General features: G+C 52.6%; 2 protein-coding genes across 6 annotated transcripts in view; one reads left to right on the top strand and one right to left on the bottom strand.

Annotated features, from left to right (window-relative positions):
• The window catches only part of CD99L2 (CD99 molecule like 2), a 111020-nt gene extending 104785 nt beyond the window's left edge, over window positions 1–6235 (top strand). For 2 of the 3 annotated variants that reach the window (XM_081221661.1, XM_081221659.1), the window contains 2 exons: window positions 2467–2532; window positions 3656–6235. In XM_081221661.1, coding sequence (XP_081077787.1) covers window positions 2467–2532; window positions 3656–3720 — 131 coding nt within the window. In that variant the 3' untranslated portion in view covers window positions 3721–6235. The remainder of the gene's footprint in view (window positions 1–2466; window positions 2533–3655) is intronic. The other variant, XM_081221660.1, reaches the window with a different exon arrangement.
• Window positions 6236–7382: 1147 nt separating this feature from the next.
• MTMR1 (myotubularin related protein 1) overlaps window positions 7383–21637 on the bottom strand; it is a 72951-nt gene continuing 58696 nt past the window's right edge. For all 3 annotated transcript variants that reach the window (XM_081221657.1, XM_081221656.1, XM_081221658.1), the window contains 3 exons: window positions 18463–18576; window positions 14595–14771; window positions 7383–9488 (listed from right to left, as the gene is read on the bottom strand). In XM_081221657.1, coding sequence (XP_081077783.1) covers window positions 9327–9488; window positions 14595–14771; window positions 18463–18576 — 453 coding nt within the window. In that variant the 3' untranslated portion in view covers window positions 7383–9326. The remainder of the gene's footprint in view (window positions 9489–14594; window positions 14772–18462; window positions 18577–21637) is intronic.

A 21637-nucleotide genomic window follows, 5' to 3' on the forward strand; every position in this document is an offset into this window, starting at 1 on the left:
CCGCTACCGCGCCTCCCCTTATGAATCCCACCAGCTCTCCTGGGTCCTCCATCCCCTGATGTGACATCAGTGGGGTCCCCGTTCCTGGGGCTCGTGCCCAGCTCTGCTCTGGGACCGCACCTCTCCACCGCCACCGCCCTGGTCCTCCATCTGGATGGTTCCATCAGCCCCCCGCCTGCCCCGGTCTCTCCCCCACCCTTCTCCCTGCTCTGAGCAGCCGGCGGGATCCATTTCAAATGCACACTTCCTCCCGGCCCAGCCCCTGGGCTTCACATTCACAGCCTTTCAGGGTTTGGCTCCAATCGCATCCCTTCTCTTCCCCGCCCGTGGCCCCGTCCCCAGAAGCCTCTCCACAGACGGACTGACTTCCCCGAGTGGTCGCCGCTTGCTCCAGCATCCCGCCCGGCGTCCCGTTTACTCCTCTAGCAGCCCTCTTCCTTCAGGCCTGGGACATCCTCCCAGGCAGCCTTCCCGCCCTCCCAGCCTGTGGGCCAGCGGAGATGGCTGCCGTGCACGCCGCCACAGCGCCCCCTGCTGCCCCGCCGGGGTGGGACGGGGCTTGTGGGCTTGTGTCTGCGGCTGCTGCCCCACCCCCCAGCCCATCGCTCTCCGTGGGGGACTGTGTGTGTTTCAGCCACTGATGTGTCCCTGGCACCTAGGCTGGGCTGCCATCAGGAGGAGCCCCATGGATGTCCGTTGGGTGGTTAATCCCCTGAGAAGCTGGGGGACAGGACCTCCCATGCCCACGCTTTCTGTTAAGCGTCTGCCCAGAGTCGCCTCAGCCATCTCCTCGGGGAAGTAAGTCAGGGAAGGCAGAGCAGAAGCTGCTCTGCACCGGGTGCACGGGGACGCCCTGGGGGATGGCATGTGACTGCTAGGAGGGCCTGACCCCGCAGTGGTGCTCAGGGGCTTGCAGTATCGACTGCCACCAAAGGGGTCCCGGCCTTGGGGACCTTCTGCTCCCCATGTCTCTGCCCTCAGTGCCAAGGGTCGGCGTGTCGCGTGGAAAGCCCACGTGGCTTGTTGCCGGGGGCTGAGTTCTTGCTCCAGGGTCCTAAGCTTTGTGTCTTGCCTTCAGATGCAGCAGAAGGTCAAGGTAACGACGTGCATTGACTTACTCATCTTCCTCTTCTGCTTTGGCCTCTACACTTCATCGTCCACCCCACCCCTCCCCTCCCCTCCCCTCCCCACCCCACCCCACCCCACCCCACCCCACCCCACCCCAGCCCACTGCTCTCGTTCCTTGTCGCCATGCTCCACCCCGCACCCGTCCCCTTCCCTGGTGCTCACCGACTTGGCTGAAACCATGACCATCTTTAGTTTTCCACGTGCATTTCGGGGTGCTGGGGCGGGCATGGAGGTCCTGTTCAGGACTCAGATGCCCACTGGCGGTCATCCCTGCGAAGCAACCAGAGGCCTGCCCGCGGGCAGAAGACAGTCTGGCGCATGCCAGCTTGGCAGCTGCACAGAGATCAGGAGGCTCAGGGCGCACCTCCTGGCCCTGGCCCATCCGCTGGGAACAGCTTCCACTGGCTCTGTCACCCATCCCGCCCCACACCTTCCGCCAAGCAACACCCACATTTTTCCTGGGCCCATCTGGTGCCCGCCTTGAGCCCAGCGAGCACCAGGGCAGGCAGGTGTCCCTTCTACATGAGGAGCCTGAATGCAGCCCGGGGTGGCGGAGTGACTTATGCTGGTGCCTGCTCAGTCGGTTGGTTAGAACTGTGGCCCGAGTTTCCCACAGGCCCAGGGCTCTGATGAGGCTTCCAGTCCCTGGCTTATCCAGGGATAAGACATGGCCTCTTGAGTCTCCCCAAGCAGCGGCTGGGGTGGAGTCCACTCAGTGGCCTGAGTGCTGGCCTGCAGAGGATGCTTTGTAGAGTCCCCAGGTCCCTCTTGGACGCAGGTGGGGAGGAAGCCCAAATAACTCACTAGACCAGAGCAGCCGTCCGTGGGCCCTGGACCCTCCACTCTGGGGCCGGGACAGACTTCTTCCTGCTGCCCTGCGGAGGCCATCCAGCCACCTGCCCCGCCCCCTCTCCATCAGTCACTCATGCAGTGCCGGGCTCCCTCTTTGCCTCCCTGGCTCCTGGGCCAGCACATGGACCCAGGGGTGGCACTGAGCCCTGCCATCGGGTGCCCCTCTGCTGGGTGGAGCTGCTGTGTGACCCACAGTCTCACAACGTGGTGGCACCTGCCAACGGGGAAGGGTGTCAGGGCCTTTGCCGCACGTCACATCTGAGGAGGAGGATGAGAAGTCCAGGGCAGGGTAACACATTCCCCGGCCGCTCTCCGCCCAGATACGGGGACAGAGACGTTTGGGTGGCCCAGGTTGCAGGGGTCTGAGTTCGTGAAGGGGGTTGGGCTTTCTCACCATAACGGAGGGCCTGGTCAGGCGTTCTGCCTCATGGCCGGGGACCCTTTGCTTCCGCGTCAGTCACCAACTCCGCCCTTTGCCTTTTGCAGAGGGTCTCAGTGCGGACTACGTGAAGGGGGAGAACCCGGAGGCCGTTGTGTGTGAGGACCCCCAAGGTGAGGACCTCCAGGTCACTGTCTCGCTGAAGGCCCCCTAGCGGCCGGGCCCGGCACCGAGCAGAACTGGACTAGGAAAGCAGGGACGCTCAGAGGTGGCCATTTCTAGAACTTCCAGCCAGAACGATGGGCTGATGCCAGGGACACGGGGAGCACAGCGCCAGCCAGATGCCAACGGAAGCTGTGGGGATCCTTTAGACCTAGACCCGGGCCTTTTCCATCTGAAAACTGCCACAGGCAAGAGGGAGGCCCACCCCCACCGTCCTGTGGTCGTCAGGCACTTGCCGGCTGCGGTGAGCCGCCAGCGATTACAGGCTGTGTGACCTCAGGCTGCCAGCCTCGAGTGGCCAACCTCTCAAGGCAGATGCAGCCTGTGGCCCCAGAATGCCAACGAGGCGACCAGGAAAGGCTTCATGGAGAAGGGGAGCAGGCTGCTTGTCATCAGCCAAGGCCGGGGAAGGGCTTCCAGGCCGGGGTGGGCAGGAGAGACAGGAGCCCAGGCGTGCCTTTGCTGGGCTGGGCGCTGAGGCTGCGGCCAGAGGGACCGCCCGGGGCTGCGATGGGCGTGGGCCGTTGTGGGGGGGGGTGCGGGGCATCGGGTCGCTTAGGATAGGATGCCGGGTGGATTCGCTAGCCCTGGATTTCAAACGTGGGAAAAGGGACTCTACAGCTGCAGTCACTGTACTCATGTTTTCAACTCTTGGCCGCCATGGTGTTGGTACCTACCATGGGCCAGGTGCTGTGTTACGTGCTTTATTTAAAGTACACCTCCCTTGGGAATTCCCTGGTGGTCCAGTGTTTAGGATTCGGTGCTTTCACTGCCGGGGCCCGGGTTCAATCCCTGGTCAGGAAACGGAGATCCCACAAGCCACGCGGTGTGGCCAAAAAAAAGAAAAAAATCGAAAAAGCTCCCAGCCACTGTGCCGGGACCATTCCCACTTTACAGATGCGGAAGTGGAGGCCAAGCTCGTCTCCAGGGCTACAGCGGGCACCAGGGGCCAGTTGTCTGGGGCAGTCACACGGGGAAACGGATTTCTGTGCCCAGGGAAGGACATGATCGTGTCTCTGTGTCTTCGTGTGGGGTGGACATGACTCCTTCCTGACGGGTTTCTCTTGTCCCTAGTGAAATACTCAGCGCTGCAGACGCAGTCCGCGGAGCCGCTGCCGCCAGAGCCGCCCCGGATCTAAGGGGCTGAGGACGTGAGGCCCTGCCCCGCCAGGCAGGCTGTGGGCACACAGGGCCGCTGCTTGGGACCCAGCTCCTTGTTTCGTTGGACCCATGGCTGCCACGCTGCTCCTTTGATGTCATTGGCTTCTTGTCGTTCTCAGTTTTCGGGACGAGCTCTGGGTGTTCGTGAGTTTGCCTCGTGTGCCCGCCCTGCCGCAGGGCCTCCGGAGAGCCTTGCTGTGGAAATCCTTAGTGAGCTGGGGAGGGGGAGACCGAGCGGAGGGCGGCCAGAGGACACGCGTGCTGCAGGGCAAGAGTCTGAGCCCGGGGCCCTGCCATCCCCTCCACGCTGCACTGCCTCGCTGGGCGGCTTTCAGCCACAAGGAGCACATCGGTGAGCGCCGGGTGACACGGCTCACGTGCCAAACCCAGGGGTGTTTTTATTTCTGTCCTTCTTTCCAGCGCCAGCCCTTACGCCACTGGGCTTCCCAAGAGCTGGCACAAGTGGTGGCTTTTCATTTAAGTGAAAACATGCATGTCACAGTATCCCTGCCTTGAGAGTTCAGGAATCTTCTGGATGTGCAGGAGGCTGTGGCTCTCAGGCCTAATTCCCGTATGGTGCCGTGGGACTGGACGTGGTCTCCAGGCTGACACGATTAGTTTGAGTGATCATTTATGCTGTGGCAGTGAGTTTTCTACTGGGGCTGGGGGCGTGTGTGTGCTTATTTTGGTAGCAAAAGCTACAGATGTCAGGAATGAGCATCAGAGCCTGAAGCATGCCAGTTGGTTGCCTAAAGATGTACGTAGTGGGGAGGGGAGGACAAAGGGACGTTGGCTTGGTGTGGGAGCTCACCTGCCTCGGTGAGTCTCTAGTCATCCTGCCCATCCTCTGACGGACAGCGCGTGGGGGCCCACGGGCACCCGGACCGGTGGCCGCCGTCATGTTTGGCTGGAGCAGAGCTGCCTTCCTGGAACATTTGTCAGGCCCACGTGTGGTCCTGATCCTGGGAGCGCTGCTGTCGGGCTGAGCTCGAGTCTAGACCCACCGTCTATGCATAATGAGTTTGCGGTGTCAGAGAGCACTTCTGGAAGCATCGTGTGACTCAGCAGGAAGGCGGGGGCCTATTAATCCAGCTTCATGTGCTGCAGGACTGCTGTGTCAGCCCCTTCACGTCCGCTAGGTTGGGATGAGGCAACTCTGACTTCTTAGGGAGACAGTTGACATCTGAACAGACCCCGCAGCTTAGATGGCCTTGTGTGTTCGTGTTATACAGGGCATGCCGTGGGCCCCCCGATGCCCACGCCTGCAGGCTCACGCCAGGCACGCTGGATCGTGTGCGGCCCCTGAGCTCCGGGAAGTGAGCAGCCGAGGGGTCGCTGGTGAGGTCTGCCTGTCTCCAGGACCTCCCTGCCCTGCCCTCGTGGGACAGGCTGTTGTCAGCTTTGCCAGGCTCGTCCCTTCCAGGCTGGCCAGGGCTGATGTCCCCACCCCACTGCTGCTGGGCTGGAGGCGGCTCTGACGGACTTCAGGTGACAGCAAGCTATGAATGCAAAACAGGGTGACCTCAGGGCCCAGGGAGGGCCCGTGTCCTGAGTAACAGGAGTTGGGGAGGATCAGGGCGGTGCTCGGAAGCCCATCGCGTTAGGAGGGCTGCTCACCAATGTTCCCGGGCGTTTTAAAGAAGGAGACGAGGCAGCACTTGTGTGTGGCAAGATGCTTCTCTCCCAGCCACTGGGAAGTTTGGACATTTATAGAGAAGTCACAGGCACGGCAGTGACTAGGCAAGTGACATGGCCCATGTGATTCTGGGCATGGCCAGGCACGGCGCCCCCGGTGGGCCACCTTAGCTCTGTGGCGAGGCTCATCTGATGGTGAAGACCCTGAAATCCTATCTGTGATGTGAAGTCAGCGCCCTCTGCAAATGCATTTTCGCAGTAGCACTGACTTTGGTTAAGAGAGACCCATCACGCTCTTCTTGTCTATCTCAGTGCCCTCTGTGGCAAGCCCAGAGCCTAGCACCCATCCCTGAGCCAGTGGCCGGAGAGGCCTTGAAAGTCACTCACCCACCCGTTTGCAGGGCTCACATCCTGTGGACGGGGTGTGGGGGACCGACGCTGGCTGATGCCCGGGGGCTCTTGTAGCTGTGTCTACCTGGAGGCTGCATCCACCGGCTTGGGCCCATCCCAGGTGGTAGTGGAGACAGTGAGTGAGCTAGAAAGGCCAGCTGACAGTATCTGATCACTGTCACCTTAACTGGGGGCACGGAGAGGGGGCTCAGTGTTTACAATAGCAACTCCGAACCCCTGGGGGAAGGAGGCAGGGCAGCCTAGCCGTCTTGGGCACCCTCCCCCCGTGGCACCCAGAGAGCAGCACCAGGCCCACCGCCTCGGCTGCTTGGGGTGGGGGTCAGTACCAGTTCTCTGAGGAAGAAGAGGTGGGCACTGACCTCAGGATCCCTGGTACTTCCTCTGTGCTCGTGTTTGTGAATTGTAAGCTCTCTCGTGTTCGCATTAAACAAAACGGAACCTAACAGATCCCTGCCTGTATTCTGATAGTGTCAAGGCACCCCCTTTGTTAAGCAATGCTGTTTTTTCCTAATTAATTATATGGAGGTGACCTCCTTCCCCTCCCCGCCAGCCAAGGGCCTTTCTCAAGAGGGTTAGGGCTCTTGCACTTACCCTCTTGCTGTGCGGCTTCATGTCGGGCTTCCTGGGGGCGGTCCCCTGTGTGGCACAGGGAGCTAAGGTCGTGCCCCATGTCACGGGGGTGGGGAGGGGCAGAGGCAGGCCCCCAACTCGCGACTCCTAAGCCCACTGCTCTGCCTTCTTCAGAGAAAGCCAGTAGCCAGGGTCGACCCAGGTGACGTGTGGCTGTTTGAGCCCGAGAAAGCGGAGTGGGGCCGGGGCCGCGCATGCAGCGTGCTCTGCTGCGGACAAGGCGTGCGCTTGTCACACGGTGCGCCTTGCAAACTGAGAAGGGAACGTGAGGAAGATGCGGGGGCCGCTGGCAGGGCTTCACACTGCGGTGGGTGGCGCCTTCCTGCCATAGCAGCCTTGTAGTAAAGTAGAACTGAGTCCTCAAACCCAGCCCCCACGTGACTCTGCCGTGCAGAAGTTGTGGCCCTCCCGGCCTTGCCGCTCAGGCGTCGCTGCCGGGGCCCACGACTGCAGTGACTGCTGCGTGGAGAAGGAAAGGGACACCAGGCCTTAGAAGAAGGGTGGTCCCCAGAGGCTGCCATGGTTTCATCCAGGCCTCTTATAGCCCCGTAAAGGCCAGCATTCCCTCCGGAGACTCTGGGGCGGGGGGAGGGGGACCCCAGGGCTTCTCAGAAGTCTGTCACACTTAAGATCTAGGACTCATGGGCTGGAAAGCTGGCCCTGCTTTCTCGGGGCGACACGTGCCTCTCAGGGGGTCCAGTCCTTTCCTCACATCTTCAGCATTTTCTCAAGGTTAAGGTGCAGGGGCGTTTCAGATTTTAAAATCAGAATAGTTATCCATTTCAGCCAAAACACTCAACTCTTATGATAATTGCACTTACAACTTAGTAAATGAATTAAGTTATGTAAGGGTACCTTACATGTACTAACTGTGCTTGGCATGTAATAAAATGACGTGTATTGAATGTTTACTAATTTTCCACAAGGGAAAAATGACCAAAAAAAACTTAAAAGGACAACAAAAAATGAGACCACGGAGCAAACATTATTTTAATTACAGATTGAAATACAGTGCATCAGATGACGCAAATACAATACTGCACCAGTCTTTAAAAATCTGAACCAATACTGCACCAGTCTTTAAAAATCTGAACTGTAAAGGTTTTACATTCTAGTACACTTAAATAAAACCGAAAAAAGAAGTGCCTAGGTAACAAAACTGTACTTCAAGTTGTTTTAGAAACAGTTCTGTGCTAAGAACACACAAAGGAAAATGATCTGTTGTGCTGCTTTCAAACGGAATGGGAGCTTCTAGGGGTCCTCCTAGGACCCAGGACGTTGACATTGGCAAGAATGACCCACTTAGCTTCTCTGGCTCTGTCAAAAGCATCCTCCAGTCCACACCAAGATTGGCAGTCTTAGTGCAGCTGGGGATTATGTGATATTTCTGGGGAAAAAATGGGTCCCCACTTAAAAAACATCAGTATATCAATGTATAATCCAGTTTATCCCTTCATAAATAAGGTTTCAGCTATATGGGAAGCATGAATCAAAAGTTACGTCAATTAAAACAGAGTTTAGAAGCAAATTCCCTAGATGATAAAAATGGAGAATTGATTTTAGGTTATCAAATTACCTCGAATAAATATTTGATACCTTATAGATACCAGATAATTTTCTATAAGAATCAGAAGGTTCCAAGTTGAAAAAACATCTACTCTTCTAAGTACTTGAGTGTAAAAAACCTTTAAGAATGATGTTTTCAAAAATCAGGTCACTGTGTAGGGCTTTGGGTAGCATCCAGGAATTTGAAACCAACCAGAAACTATAAGGCAGTTGCATGCAGGTCTGATGCGATGAGCTCCCCCCACTCAAAGGCAAGCTTAATTCCTGCAGCGCTGGGGTCCCGGGCAGGGCTGGCAGGAATGGGTACGGCCCTGGGCACCACGAGGAGGAGGGCGGGGGGCAAATGTGCAAGATTCTGTGTGACGCGCCACGCGGAGCAGCTCAGAGCTCTAGCTCTAGTGGGTGGACCAGCTGATGGTCAATTAATTCCTGCCCAGACTGATGGAGTCCCAGAGCCCAGCCGGTGAGTGAAGGTGTGAGATGGGGACGAGAGGCCCGAGGGGCTCTGCAATGAGGAAACGGAGGGAGGCGAGCGCTCTGCTTTCGGCATCTGAAGTCACAGCGCAGTGGTTGCTTTAAAATACCGACATGCAGTGACGGGAAGAAACTGAGTTGAAGGGATCTCGATAAAACGAGGACCATTGTTTCAGACACAGCGGATAACAGGGGGGAGAGCAGAGCCGCCGTGACGGACAGCTGTCAGCAGGGGGAAGTGGCAGGTCCCAGAGTCGGGTGAGGACAGAACACGTGGCCTTAAGTGGCCACATTCAAATTGTGCTTCAAATGTACCACGTAAAAGTTAGCATGAGCTTGGTTTAAAAATTCCTCACCCAGTCCCGTCAAGCAGATGCCTCCTTGGGTGACTAGTCTAAACATAAAAAAAGGACGTAGGAAAATAAAGGCATGTTTCTCTTTTTTAAAAATACCTTATATGTACACAACAGGAAGTGGTACCGGAGGACCCCTGGCGTGAGGAGACCCTGGGGAAGACGGGAACAGCCTGTCTTCCCTGGCACAGAGTTAACTGAGAAACCCTGGAGGGCAGCAGAGGGCAGGAAGGAGCCACGGGGCTGGCCACAGCCTCTAGGGGAGCGGGGTGGCTTGTCACGAGGATTCCCCACCTTGAGCCTGAGCCCTGCGTTCTGCTCGCTTGAGTGTCCCCCACTCGGCCCTGGGAAAGCACTGGCAGGAGGGAAAAGGGTGTTGACGACACAACAGCACTTACGCCATCCCCTAGCACACGGTCGGTCACTGGTGGAAAGCGCCGTCAAGACATGGCGGGCACACGGGCCTTAACCGGACAAGTCGCAGGCACCCCGCCCGGGCCGCAGGGACAGCGGCGTCAGACCGAGGTGTGCACGGGCGTGACTGAGTGTGATGGCGAGGAGCCCCGCTCAGACGAGGCCGAGGCTCGCGCGGCCACCTCCCGCTGCAGGTCCTCCACCCGCTTCTGCAGCTCCGCGCGGACGGCCAGCAGCTCCTTGAGGTTCTGGTGGATGGGCGTCTGCGGGCAGAGATGTGGGTCAGCGCTGCCGCCGCTCCCCAGCCCGGTCCCTGCCTCCCGCCCCTCGCCCTCACCGCCACAGGCACAGGGGCCCCTCCCTGCGAGCCGTGGCCTGGCCGTCCTCCCCAGCGGGTGCTCCTAACGCGCACCTCGGCTGAGGCCACCACCCAGCAGCATTGATGTCTGTGGCCCCGCACACCCCCTGCACCTCTGTTTCTGCATCTCCATACATCGCGCTGCTGACTGAAAACCCTTCTGTTAAACTGGCACTTCCAGCACCTCGCAGCCACGTGTCTTCATCAGCCAGGACGGGCGCGGGCAGAAGGCCCTGGAGGGGGCAGTGCCAGGGGAGGGGCCCAGGCCACTGGCTCCTGTCCCTGTTCACAAAGCCTCTGCTGGCCATGCCAGCGCCGCCCCCCCGCCTCAGCCGATTCCTGCACCCGTTGATGCGCGGAGCAGAAAGATGAGAAGGGTGCTCCCGGGCCGTGGGGCCTCCCAGCCTGACTCTTCTGGCCACAGCGCCCACTCCCTCCCGCGCTCAGCTCACAAGCTGCCCTGGGCACCTGCTGCAGCCCAGACAGCCCACACCTGGCATTGCCCTCGTGGAGCAAAGCAGACGGGGGAGGGAATTCGCCACCTGAGGGGTGAAGGGGGTATGGGGTGGGGTCTGGGGAGCTCCCCCTGCTTCCCCTTGGCCTCCGTCCAGCTTCTCTGCACAGCAGCCACCAGCCTGGGTCCTGAGCCCCAGCCAGGCTCCTGGACGCCACTGAACAGCCCCCAGTGGCCTTTTCCCGCCAGCCTGAAGGTAAGGTCCTGACCTTGGCTTCAAGGCCCTGTGTGGTCTAACCCCTCACCAAGTCCTGTCTCTTCTCCCTTCCTGCATTCCCGAACCTTCCAGGTTTTGGAAGATGCCACATGTGTGCTGTCCCTTCTGCCTGGGGCACTATCCCCCGACCCTTTTCACTCACAGGCTGGGCTTCATCCTACAGGGACTGGCTGGAAGGGCACTTGCTCTGGGCAGGGGCCTTTTGGAGACTCTGCACTCCTGCCATGCCTGCGTGTTTCATCATGACCTCCCCACGAAGTCTGGGAGCCGTCCCATCAGGGGTGCCCGTGATGGTCACCCCAGTGGACGAAGAGGGAAGGTAGGAGACAGGTGAGAGAGACCCGAGACCTGAGAGTGAGTGACCAGAGAGGTTAGCACATGCGAGGGATGAGGGACAGAGGGACAGGAACGACAGAGTCAGACAAGGCAGGGGCGGCGGGGGGAGGCAGCCAGGTGTCTGCAACACACGAGGGTGCTCGGTAACCCACACAGAAGCGGCTCCCAACACACTCCTGACTTTGGCCCCAGGAAGGAGAGGGGGGGCAGTGTGGGAGTCCGATGGGAAAGGCCCCAAAACAAGGAAAGCTGCCTTGTTTGTTGCTGATTCCAGAGGCCGCTGGGAGGTGGAGAACAGCTCCCCTCTTAGCCTTGGATCTACTGGGTATTTTCTTGTTTTGTGGGACTTGATTCCAGTCACTTTGCGATCAAGCTACCATTACTAACAGCCAGGCCCTGTGGTCAGAGAGAGGTGAGCCACGTGGGTAACACACGACTTCACACCTGCCCAGGCCTGAGACTCTCATCTTAGTCTCCACGCAGCCTTCGTTATCTTTTCTCACACTTTATCTTCATTTACAATAGACCAAAGGCATGCTTGTTTGAGAAAATGCCCATCTCGGGGCCAGTCGCCCAGCGCTAGCATGTGTGACACAGAACACCACAAGAGTCCCCACACAGCCATCCTCTGATGGAGGCCCAGGCGGCCCCCTCCAGGCAGCTATCCTAGCCCCTCCTCCTCAAAGAGGCCAGCCACCTTGTGCCCCTGCCTTTCTTTTCTGCCCCCCCACCTCTGCTCTGCCCAGCCCGGCTCCCTGCCCCATCATTGGACACCAGCCTTCATGCTGATCCCCTGACCAGGCCCCGCTGCTGCCCTCTCCGTGCCTGTGCTGCGCTGCTACCGTGAGCTTCCTGCAAAGCTGCGGTGGCCCACAGACCCTGAGATCAAGGCGTCACCTGAAGATGCAGGGGGGACGCACAAAGCTAGACCACACCCTGACCGCCCTACAAGCACTGTGCCGGGCTCTGTAGGGATCCTTTTGCCACTCGCACCTCTGCGAGGTCTCAGGAGGCTGGGGACCTTCCCTGCAGCGGGCACTGACTCACCTCCAGAGTCGGGGTCTGGCCCTGGCGCCCCCGACAGCCTCATCCCAGAGCAGTGATGCCTGAGCTTCTCATGATCATCCTGAGCTGAGTGTGCTCAGACGAGTACGAATTCGAGTGCTTTCAAGAACAGAGGAGCGTGCAGCATGCAGGCTTGAAGAAGGAGTTGGGCCCTGTCCTCACCAAGTTCGTGACCAGGGCCAGGCTGGTAGCGCCAGCAGAGGGAGCCAGGTGGGTGAGGGGGGCGGGGCGGTTGGAGACCTCAGCCCTGGTGTATTTCTAACAACACAACACGTAGGAAGAAGAAGCTGCCAGAAGGCTTGGGTGCCTAAGTGACTCTCAAGACTGGAAAGCAGCGCTCCAGGGGGCCTGAATTTGGCAGCCTAAGACCACGAGCCGGGTCAGGGCACTGGGTCAGGGCGGAGCGCCGCTCCGGGAGCTCGCCTGGGGGTGATTCAATCTCATAACAGCACTTGTGTCAGGGGCCAGCCTTGCAGAATGCCAAATCTAAGAGGAGAGGGAAATGGCGATGAACACCACCTTGTCCCTGTGGCGTGGAGAAGGGAATCTGGGAGCTGAGATGACAGACCCAGAGGCCTGGGGGGGGCGGGGCGGGTGACAGGAGGCTGCCAGGCGCCAAAGGGGCCGTCGCGGGACTGACTTTGGCTGCACGACTCCAGAGTCACAAGACAAGACACGTGGGTTACTCACAAGAGGGAAGGGGACCGGTTTGGGTACCATGCTTGTGAGGCGGCCTTTTGAAGGCTACAGCCGATTGTTAACTGTCCAGATGCCATGGAACTAACAGGAGGGGTGCTCGTCGGTACAGCCGTGAGCACAGGACGCCTGAAGTTAGTGGCTGATGGCTTACTGACCACGAAACTGAAAACCTGTATTCTGACCAAACAAGTGGCCTGACTGTATACCGTTTGGTTTCATGGGAAAAGAGCTGAGACTGTGCCTCAACTTCAGATGTTGTTCAATAAAGGGAACATTTTACAACTCCTAAAAGTCGGCATTTTTGTGACTGAAAACACACATTACATCTAGAACCCTGGTGTTCGGTAGGTACAAACGTGCTCTGGCCCTGCTGGTGCCCAGCAAGTCCGCACTGGTCTGGCCATGCCCACTGCCCTGGCCACTTCAACGCGGGAAGCAGCTAGTGGCCCCACGCCCGCGTTGGATATTTGCCTCGTATGCGGTGACAGAAGCTGGGCCCTCAGAGTAAGTGCAGGGGTGGGTCAGGTCAGGGAAGGTTTCCCAAGAAAAGGTTCTCTGAGCATCCCCTGTTGGCATGGTGTGAGGCCGAGGGCAGGGAAGGCATTCTGCGGTCAGAGGGTTTGAGGGGCCCCTGGCGGGATGCGGCATCCATCGCAGGCCAGGAGACGGGCATAGGTTGGGGGCGATGGGAGGCCTGGTTCAGGGGCTGCTGCGGGAGAAGGACAAGTACTGTGCTGAACAGGCCCTGATGGTGGCATTCTGGAGAACAGTCCTCAGGTCTCCAGGGCAGCACAGCCAACTCAGAGGGTTAGACGACAAAAGGGCTTCCAAAGCTGAAGCTTCGCAGAACTGGTGCACGGAGCAAGGAAGCAGAGTAAGGGAAAGAGGAGGCGAGTGGCGAGGCGAGGCGAGGTGAGCGGTGAGCCGCGCACAAGCAGGAACTGGTGCCCCAGGCGGCAGGCTGCCCTTTCAGGACGGAGCCCAAAGCCAAGGCTACAGCAAGCGAATTTCTAGCATGTAGGGAAGGTCAGTGAAGTGACAGCCTTGTCAACGTTCACATGCCACGCAACTGAGAGGGACATGAACAGTTCAGTCCTCCCCATGGTTAGTGGCGCTTGGGGACTATTATACGTGTCCCCCCCCTAAATTTATAAGATGAAATTCAAACCCTCAGTACCAAAGAATGTGACCTTATTTGCAGAGAGAGCCTTTACAGAGGTAATAGAGTTAAAATGAGGTCAGTAGGGTGGCTCTAATCCAGTATGACTGGTGTCCCTATGAAAAGGGGAAATCTGGACACAGAGACACGTAGAGGGAAGATGATGCGAAAAGGCACAGGGAGCAGATGGCCGTCTACAAGCCAAGGAAAGAGGCCTGGAACGGATCCTGCCCTCACGGCCCCCAGAAGGAACCAACCCTGAGACACCTTGATTTTGGACTTCCGGCCTCCAGAACTGGGGGACAATACATTTCTGTTGTTTGACCCACCCAGTCTGTGGGACTTTGTCACGGCTGCCCAAGCAGAAGGAGACAGATGAAACATGCCTGGAGAGACTCTGAAGGCACAGAGCAAGAGGGAGGGATCAAGCAGGAGGAGGGCAGAGAGGAAAGGCATATCTGCACATCTGGGGCCGACAGAAGTGATGAGGTCAAACTGGGCCCTGGAGACATGCTCCTGGCGCACGGCCAGTAAACCCGAAGATAATTCAACTTAAAAAAAAAAAAAGAAAAGAAAAAAGCCCAGAACCCTCAGTAGAAAGCCATCTGCCCATGGAGGTGAGGGCTGGCTGCCTTGTTCTCCTCAACCACACCCACCATGTCCCGGCCACCCACCTGGAAGAGCTCAGCCACTGAACACCAAGGGCGACCATAGCTCGGCTGCCTGGCCCTGCTGTGCACTGTTCTGTAATATTTTTTCAATCTCAGGAGATGTTACAGTGAAAAGGGAGGGGGAAACGACCCCTTCCTCAAGGGGGTGCGTGCTCTGTGACTCGGCACGTGCCCTCTTTCTGTTGTGCTACCAGAGTCTATAAGCTGTGACCGAGCGAGTCATCTGAAGGACTGACAAATGCAGTAATTTACAACACTTCATCAGCTGTGTACCTTCACTTAATTCTATACCACCATCTTTCCTTGGGCAGAAAGATATGCTTTTTTTGAAAAGAAAAATAAAAAGATACCTGAGGCCTCATTCGTGGATTCCATCGCACGTAATAGTTTACCCATAATTCCAAATGACTCAGACTAGTAACAGGATATAGGACGTGGTTTTCATAATTCACAAAGAAGGGGTTAGAAAATTCATCCAGCTGGCTATTGATATAAGACCATAAAGATATAGTCTTTGTATATACATCCTGAAAAACAAAAAAGGAATACATTGAAATAAATTCAACTTTCCTTCATAACCTCAAGAATTTGTACCACGTGGAGAAAAGGACTTGAATAATGAAGTGGGTTCAACTGATAAAAATCAGGAACATTTACTAAGTCCCACCCCATCCCTCTGCATGCATGACCCAAAAACAAACTAGTTACTGTCCTAGAAAAACGTACTGCTGACTTAGATGACATCTGGCGACTGTGTCTGTTTGAAGGCAGAATGAGAACTTTCTAACAATCCCAGGATGATGGGGCCCATATTTAACAAATACATTTTTTATTCTTTTTTGCACCTTCCTTGTGTGACCCTTAATATTAAGGACCATAGGTAGAACTTACAGATAAGATTCCTTTCACTGGAAAATCATGGCTATCTGGGGGAAAACCTGTGGGGTGGCAGGCTGAAGAAGCCTTATATAGAGAATATATCATTAAATTATAGATCCCCACCTCCCAATTTTACAGCACACTGTAACTTTGCATTGCTCATCAGAATGCAGGCACCCAAACCCACAGGCATGATGGGGCAGATAGACATGAAACATGGATCAAGTACAAAGCCAAAGTGAGAAAACGGTGAGGCCAGGAGTGTTTTCCACCATTCTGCTGCTCCCAAGCCAGCTGACTTCTCCCCAAGTTATCTAGACACAAGAGATTAGGATCTCTTCATATTTTATATTTCATATTTACAAGAGAAACACCAGCAATAATTCAAGGGACACCAAATAGCCAAAACAATCTTAGGAAAAAAGAACAAATTTGGAAGGCTCACACTTCCCAATTTCAAGACTTACTACAAAGTTGCAGTAATCAATACAGGTGGTACTGGCATAGGATGGACAGACATAGACATATACATCAGTGAAATAGAATAGAGAGTACAGAAATGAACCTTCACATTTATGGTCAACTGATTTTCAACAAGGATGCCAAGAAAATTCAATGGGAGAAAGACAATGTTTTCAACAAACAGTGCTGAGACAACTAGATAACCACGTGCAAAAAAAAAACGAAGTTGAACCGTTACCTCACAGCACATACAAAAAGTAACTCGAAATGGACAATAGGCCTAAACATAAGAGCTAAGCTTTTAGAAGAAAACATAGCCTTAAACTTTCATGACCTTGAGTTAGGCAATGGTTTCTTAGATATGACAACAAAAGCACAAGCAATAATAACAACATAAAAACCCCAGATAAGTTGGACTTCATCAAAATTAAAGACATGTGTTTCAAATGACACCATCAAAGAAGTGAAAACACAGTGCACAGAATGGAAGAAAATATTTGCAAATCGTATCTGATAAGGGACTTATATATGTAAAGAATACATATGGAACTCTTTCACTCAATAATAACAAGATAACCCAAATAAAAACGGGCAAAGGATCTGAATGAACATTTGTCCACAGACATATACAGTTGGCCAATAAGCACCTGAAGAGATGCTCAGCATCATTAATCATCAGAGAAATGCACACGAAAATCACAATGAAATACCACTTCACACCCAACTTGGATGGCTAGAATCAAAAAGATAAACAATAACAAGTGTCTACAAAGATGTGAAGAAAATGGGACCCTAAGACATTGCTGGTAAAAATGTTAAATGTTGCAGCTGATTTGGAAAACAGTCTGGTGGTTCCTCAAAGGATTAAACAGAGAGCTGCCATATGAACCCAGCAATTCGACTCCTAGGTGTCTCCCCAAGAGAAGTGAAAGCATATGTGCTCACAAAACCTTGAACATGAATGTTCATAGCAGCAGTATTCATAAGAGCCCAAAGTAGAAACAGCCCAAATGTCCATCTGCTGATGACTGGATAAACAAATTGTGGTCTGTCCATACAATGGAATATTATTCACTCATGAAAAAGGAATGACACACTGGTATATCCTAAACATGGATGAGCCTTGAAAACAGTATGCTTAGTGAAATAAGCCAGACACAGGAGGACAAATACTGTATGATTCTATTTATACAAAATGTCCAGAAGAGGTGAATTCATAAGAGACAGAAAGTAGATTAGTGGTTGCTGGGAGCTGGGCGGAGGGAGGAATCGGGAGTGACCGCTAACGGGTATGGGATTTCTTTTTGGGGTGATGAGAATTTTATGAAATTAGATGGTGGGGATGGTTGCACCCTGAATATACTAAAAACCACTGAACAGTCCACTTTAAAAGGGTTAATTGTATGGTATGTAAATTATATCTCAAGAGAGCTGATTTTTTAGAGTACATTTTGATTTTTTTAAAAAAAAGATAAGACCATAAGGATTTAAATTCTACATATGAACCATATTGTTCTGTTGACATTTTCTTTAAAAACAGCTTTATTGAGATAAGTCACATACCATAAAATTCACTCATTTAAATTCTTTTTCTTCATTAGGAGGTTAACAGGGCCCCATCACACTGGGCCCTCAGGAATGTGGACTTGACCCTGATCACAGTGGGAAGCCACAGGGAGGTTTCAAGCAGTGGAGAGGCATGTGACCAGTCTGAAGTTTGGGAGCGCTGCCCTGGTCGCTATGCTTGGATTCACTGGAGGTCAGAAATGCTCGTTTCTGGGCAGCTGCCTTAGTTCCAGATGCAAGACTGCGGGCTGGGTAGGCTTCAGCTAGGCTTGTCGTGGCGGAGTAGTGAGGGGTGGCCAGATTACAAATCCATCCTGGGGACAGGGCTGGCATTACTCACTGAGGGACTGAACGTGGCAGCTGAGGTGAGGGCGAGGGAGGGATTGAAGATGACCCCTATGTATGTGACCTTAGCATCTAGATGGGCAGAGGTGCCACTGAGTGGGATGCAAAAGGGTGGGGGAGGAAGAGGAAAACAGCATTTGGATCCCCAAGACAGATGAAGTTACCTGGAGAGAGAACAAGAAGAGGACCTGGGCCCGGGCGACTCCAAGTTTAGAGATGGGTTAAAAGGAAAGAGACTGAGCAGGGAAGGCCAGCGAGGTGGGGGAGAACCAGAGAGGGCATGGGGTGAGGGAGTGGTTAGCTGTGCGCTGAGAGAGACAGAAGCGGGCTCTGGGGGCCTGCCATTTTCTCCTAAGTTCTCGAATGTTCTAGCACACTAAACCCGCTGGCAGAAGTCCTTTTCTATGAACCAGAGGACACTCTTTAAGCTGCCTTCTCCCAATGCTTCCTCACTTTTGATCATTTCTGTCTTTTATCCCAAAGTGAGGAGAAAAGGAAGAGGTAAATCTAACAGAGAAGCTTGGTAACTGCTCCTTTATCAGCTTGATGGAAACAAACTTGAGCTTGCTACCTCGGGAGAGGTTTGGGCTCATCTACAGACTTCCTTGTCCACGGTCTCCCAGTACCCTTCTGCCCAAGAGCACAGAGGAAGACAAGCAGGATCATGGCATTTTGAAGATTAGGGGGTACAGAGTCTAGTCCTGACCCTAGAGACCTCAGGGAGCTGTGGGCTCCCTGGGCCCCAGCACCCTTAAACGAAGGGGCTTTCGTCAACTCAGCTGGAAGATTAGACACATGCGCTGGGGCTGGTGAACCCTGGGAGGGCATTTCGTGCAACCCCTCCATTTACAGACAGCAGCAGGGCGAGACCCAAGTCCCCTCTCCATTCAGTCCCCCTTCTGCAGTGGCACTTAATGGGAAAGGCACTTGAGCAATCAGGAAAGCCAGAGGATATAATACACTTACCTCTTTCAGTCTCTGCTGTTCACAGTTGCACAAGAAAGTCCCAAAGAGACAGCTATAAAGGTGATCCAAAATTGTAATCAAGAATAGTTCATTAAACTCGAATGCTGAAGGAAACTTAAATGGAGAGAGAAATAAGGTTTAGATTTAAGTTCAATTTCTAAACAAACTGGTACTAATTTTTTTGTGAAAGACAGCTAAGCTACAACTTGGAATATAGTCAAAGATTAAAAGGAAAACTGAGGCCATGTAGAACTTAATTGTCCCTAGTTTCCGGGCCAAGCTTATAGATCTGGCTGAGAAACAACCTAAAGCAACAAAAACTGTTGTACTTTTCAGTGCCTAAGAAAGCTTATGGAGCTTCCACTTCTTGCCACGATGGCAGAACAGCCTGCATTCATCCTTCTGCCAGAAACAACTAGAGAGCCGGACAAAATATATGACCCAGCTGTTTGTAGACACTGGCAACAGCCAGGAGCACAGGACTATGATAACCACACCCCGCCCCAGCTCAGAATGGAAACCAATGAGACAAGTCCTACTATTGTCCCAGCTTCCCTTGTGGAAGCACATTCTGAGTCACGGAGAAGGGAGGGGGATTCCCAGGTAAGTGACTGAAGAAGAAACAGAAAGTCCTTTTCTATTAAACAAACAACTCGAAATTAAAAACCTTCCCACAGAGACAACTCCATGGACATACATCCCCAGATTCTTACCAATATGTAAGCACACTGAACCTGGCAATATATAATGTAAAAAGGGTAACACCACATGACCAAGTGGGGTTTGTCTCAGGAATGCAAGGCTGGTTTAAGATTTGAAGATCAAGGTTACCAAAAACAAACAAACAAAAAACTATTATTGTAATTTGCTATATTAACAGAATAAGGAGGAAAACCACATGATCCTCTCAATTGCTGTTTCAGGTAATTCTTAATGGGGCTGGCAGAATTCCAGCAAAGAATTACCATTGCCGTGAGATTCTAGCCAGTAGCTGACATTTAGTAGCCATGATAGAGACGATCTGGAGACGATGATAATGATCCTAGCAGCAGGCATGTACTGGGAGCCTACATGTACCAGAATTCTAATGTAAAAACATAGTGAAATATTCATCACCTACTCAATGAAGCAAAGGCAATTAGAACAAAACCAAATAGAACTACCCAGCATATTTTTGTGCATCAGCGTACTTTAAAGATCTATTCCCTAATCAGAGATGTTTGCACACTGTCACAACTAATTCCGTCATTGCTAGAGTGACAACCAGAGTCACTGATGGAAAGCTTATTTTTTAAGCTTATCTTTATTACTTTACTAGACCAGAGACAAGTTTCTCAATTCAAAACAATGGTCAATGCAGGACTGTCCAAACTCCATCTGAAATTGTTATTTTCCTCACCAGGCTATGACATTAGCCAACCTAAGGAATTCTGCTCAGCTGCCCTAGATTAAGATTTGCCTCTCTCTACCTTAAGGACTGCTCTCAGAGAAACACATAACGTTTTTTAAAAAATCTTGTTCTTAGATGAACTAAATCAATGATGAACCAAATCAATGATGAACTAAATCAACTAAATCTGGCCAAGTACATTATGTCAATTTTTTCTAGTATTTTTCTATGCAGCTTAGTCATGCTCTATTTATGTTATTGGCAGCAAGAAATTTATGAATTTTAAGCAAAAATATAACAGTTACATATATACTGAAGCAATTAAATCAAGGATAGAAATGGAAGGTCTGTATTTCATTTTCAAACGTTTAAAAATATACATTTATCAACAGGACAGCAAAGCTTCTACTGACATATTTTTGAAGTCATATAAGTCTTTAGTCCTAATCCTGAGCCCGCATTCTGGATCCGGGAGCTTGGTTAGGTGGGCCGTGGAGGGGGGCATCGCCACTGACTACAAGCCTTACTCCGGCCAAATGGGTAGCAGGTATGGGAGGTCAGGGTGGGCGGGGCTCAGCCCAAGCCGGTTGGCACCCGAAACACAGGGACACAAAGGCTACATCTATTCATGTTAGGTCAGGACTGCTATTCGCATCCGAAGGGCATTGTGGTGTTAAACTCAGTTCAGGAAACATTTCATCAGAGGAAGTAGAAACCGCTAGATACAAATAAAAGATTAAGCTTCTGTGATTCACAGTTTCTTTTAGCCTTTTCTCCTAGAAACTATACCATATACTTTAAAAAGTGTGGTCTCAAAAACCCCACAGAAATCCACAATGAAATTCTGCACCTCTTGATGGACAAAAACATCAACTATTAAACCGATCCAAAAGGGTAAAAAGTCTGTTAAACTGGGGTTATTGCAGAATGTCTTTGAGACTCTTCTCTGGAGTCCTTCAATGACTTTTTCCCTCAGTTCCTTTGATATCAATTTGTGCACACAGACTAGTTCATTTCATTGAGATGTCTAACAACGTTACACTGACTTCGCTTATTTGATTTAGCAGTAGGAAACCTAAAAATAAGTTAATCTTGTCACATTAATGCATCTTTTCTGACAAGCTACATATCTCATTCACTTGTAACTTAATTCATAGTTAGACTATTACTGGTGTGTCTCCTTCTAATGCAATAACAATGGTATTTTAAAAGAAATTAATTATACACATTTCATGGACAGAATCTTAAAGCTTGTAAGAGGCATCTGAAACCTTCTAACCCAAACCCCTCATTGTCTTTCTTAAAAATCAAGTAAACATTAAAAAATTATATAAATCAGACATGAAAATAGACACTAAGCAATATGGAGAATGGAAGTCAGTTTGAAGATGTTCACACACACACGCACACACACGCACACACACACTTTAGGCATTTGGGAGGAATAAGCTACTTCACATCCACAAAAATGGTGCTTATCCCTTCAGAAGCATCAGAATTATTTTCTGTGTTCAGCCTTTTTATGTAATTTTTCTGAAATGTATTTCATACCTTCTTGTCTTAACCTGAATGTAACCATCATTTAATTTTGTTACTGGCTTGGAATCAATACAAATTGCGAGTACATGGCACTACAAAACAGTAAGGCTTCAGGCTAGTGTCCATGCCTTTTGAGTATGTGTTTGCTGTTCCCTGTTACTCATACCATCGGGTGCCTGCGGCTGAGACCACCCCTCCTCTACCCCCCACCCCTCTACCTAACTGGCTGCTTTGAATCAGCCATGA

The sequence above is a fragment of the Mesoplodon bidens genome (assembly GCF_964165515.1).
Source record: "Mesoplodon bidens genome assembly, chromosome: X".
Taxonomy (NCBI): Eukaryota; Metazoa; Chordata; class Mammalia; order Artiodactyla; family Ziphiidae; genus Mesoplodon; species Mesoplodon bidens.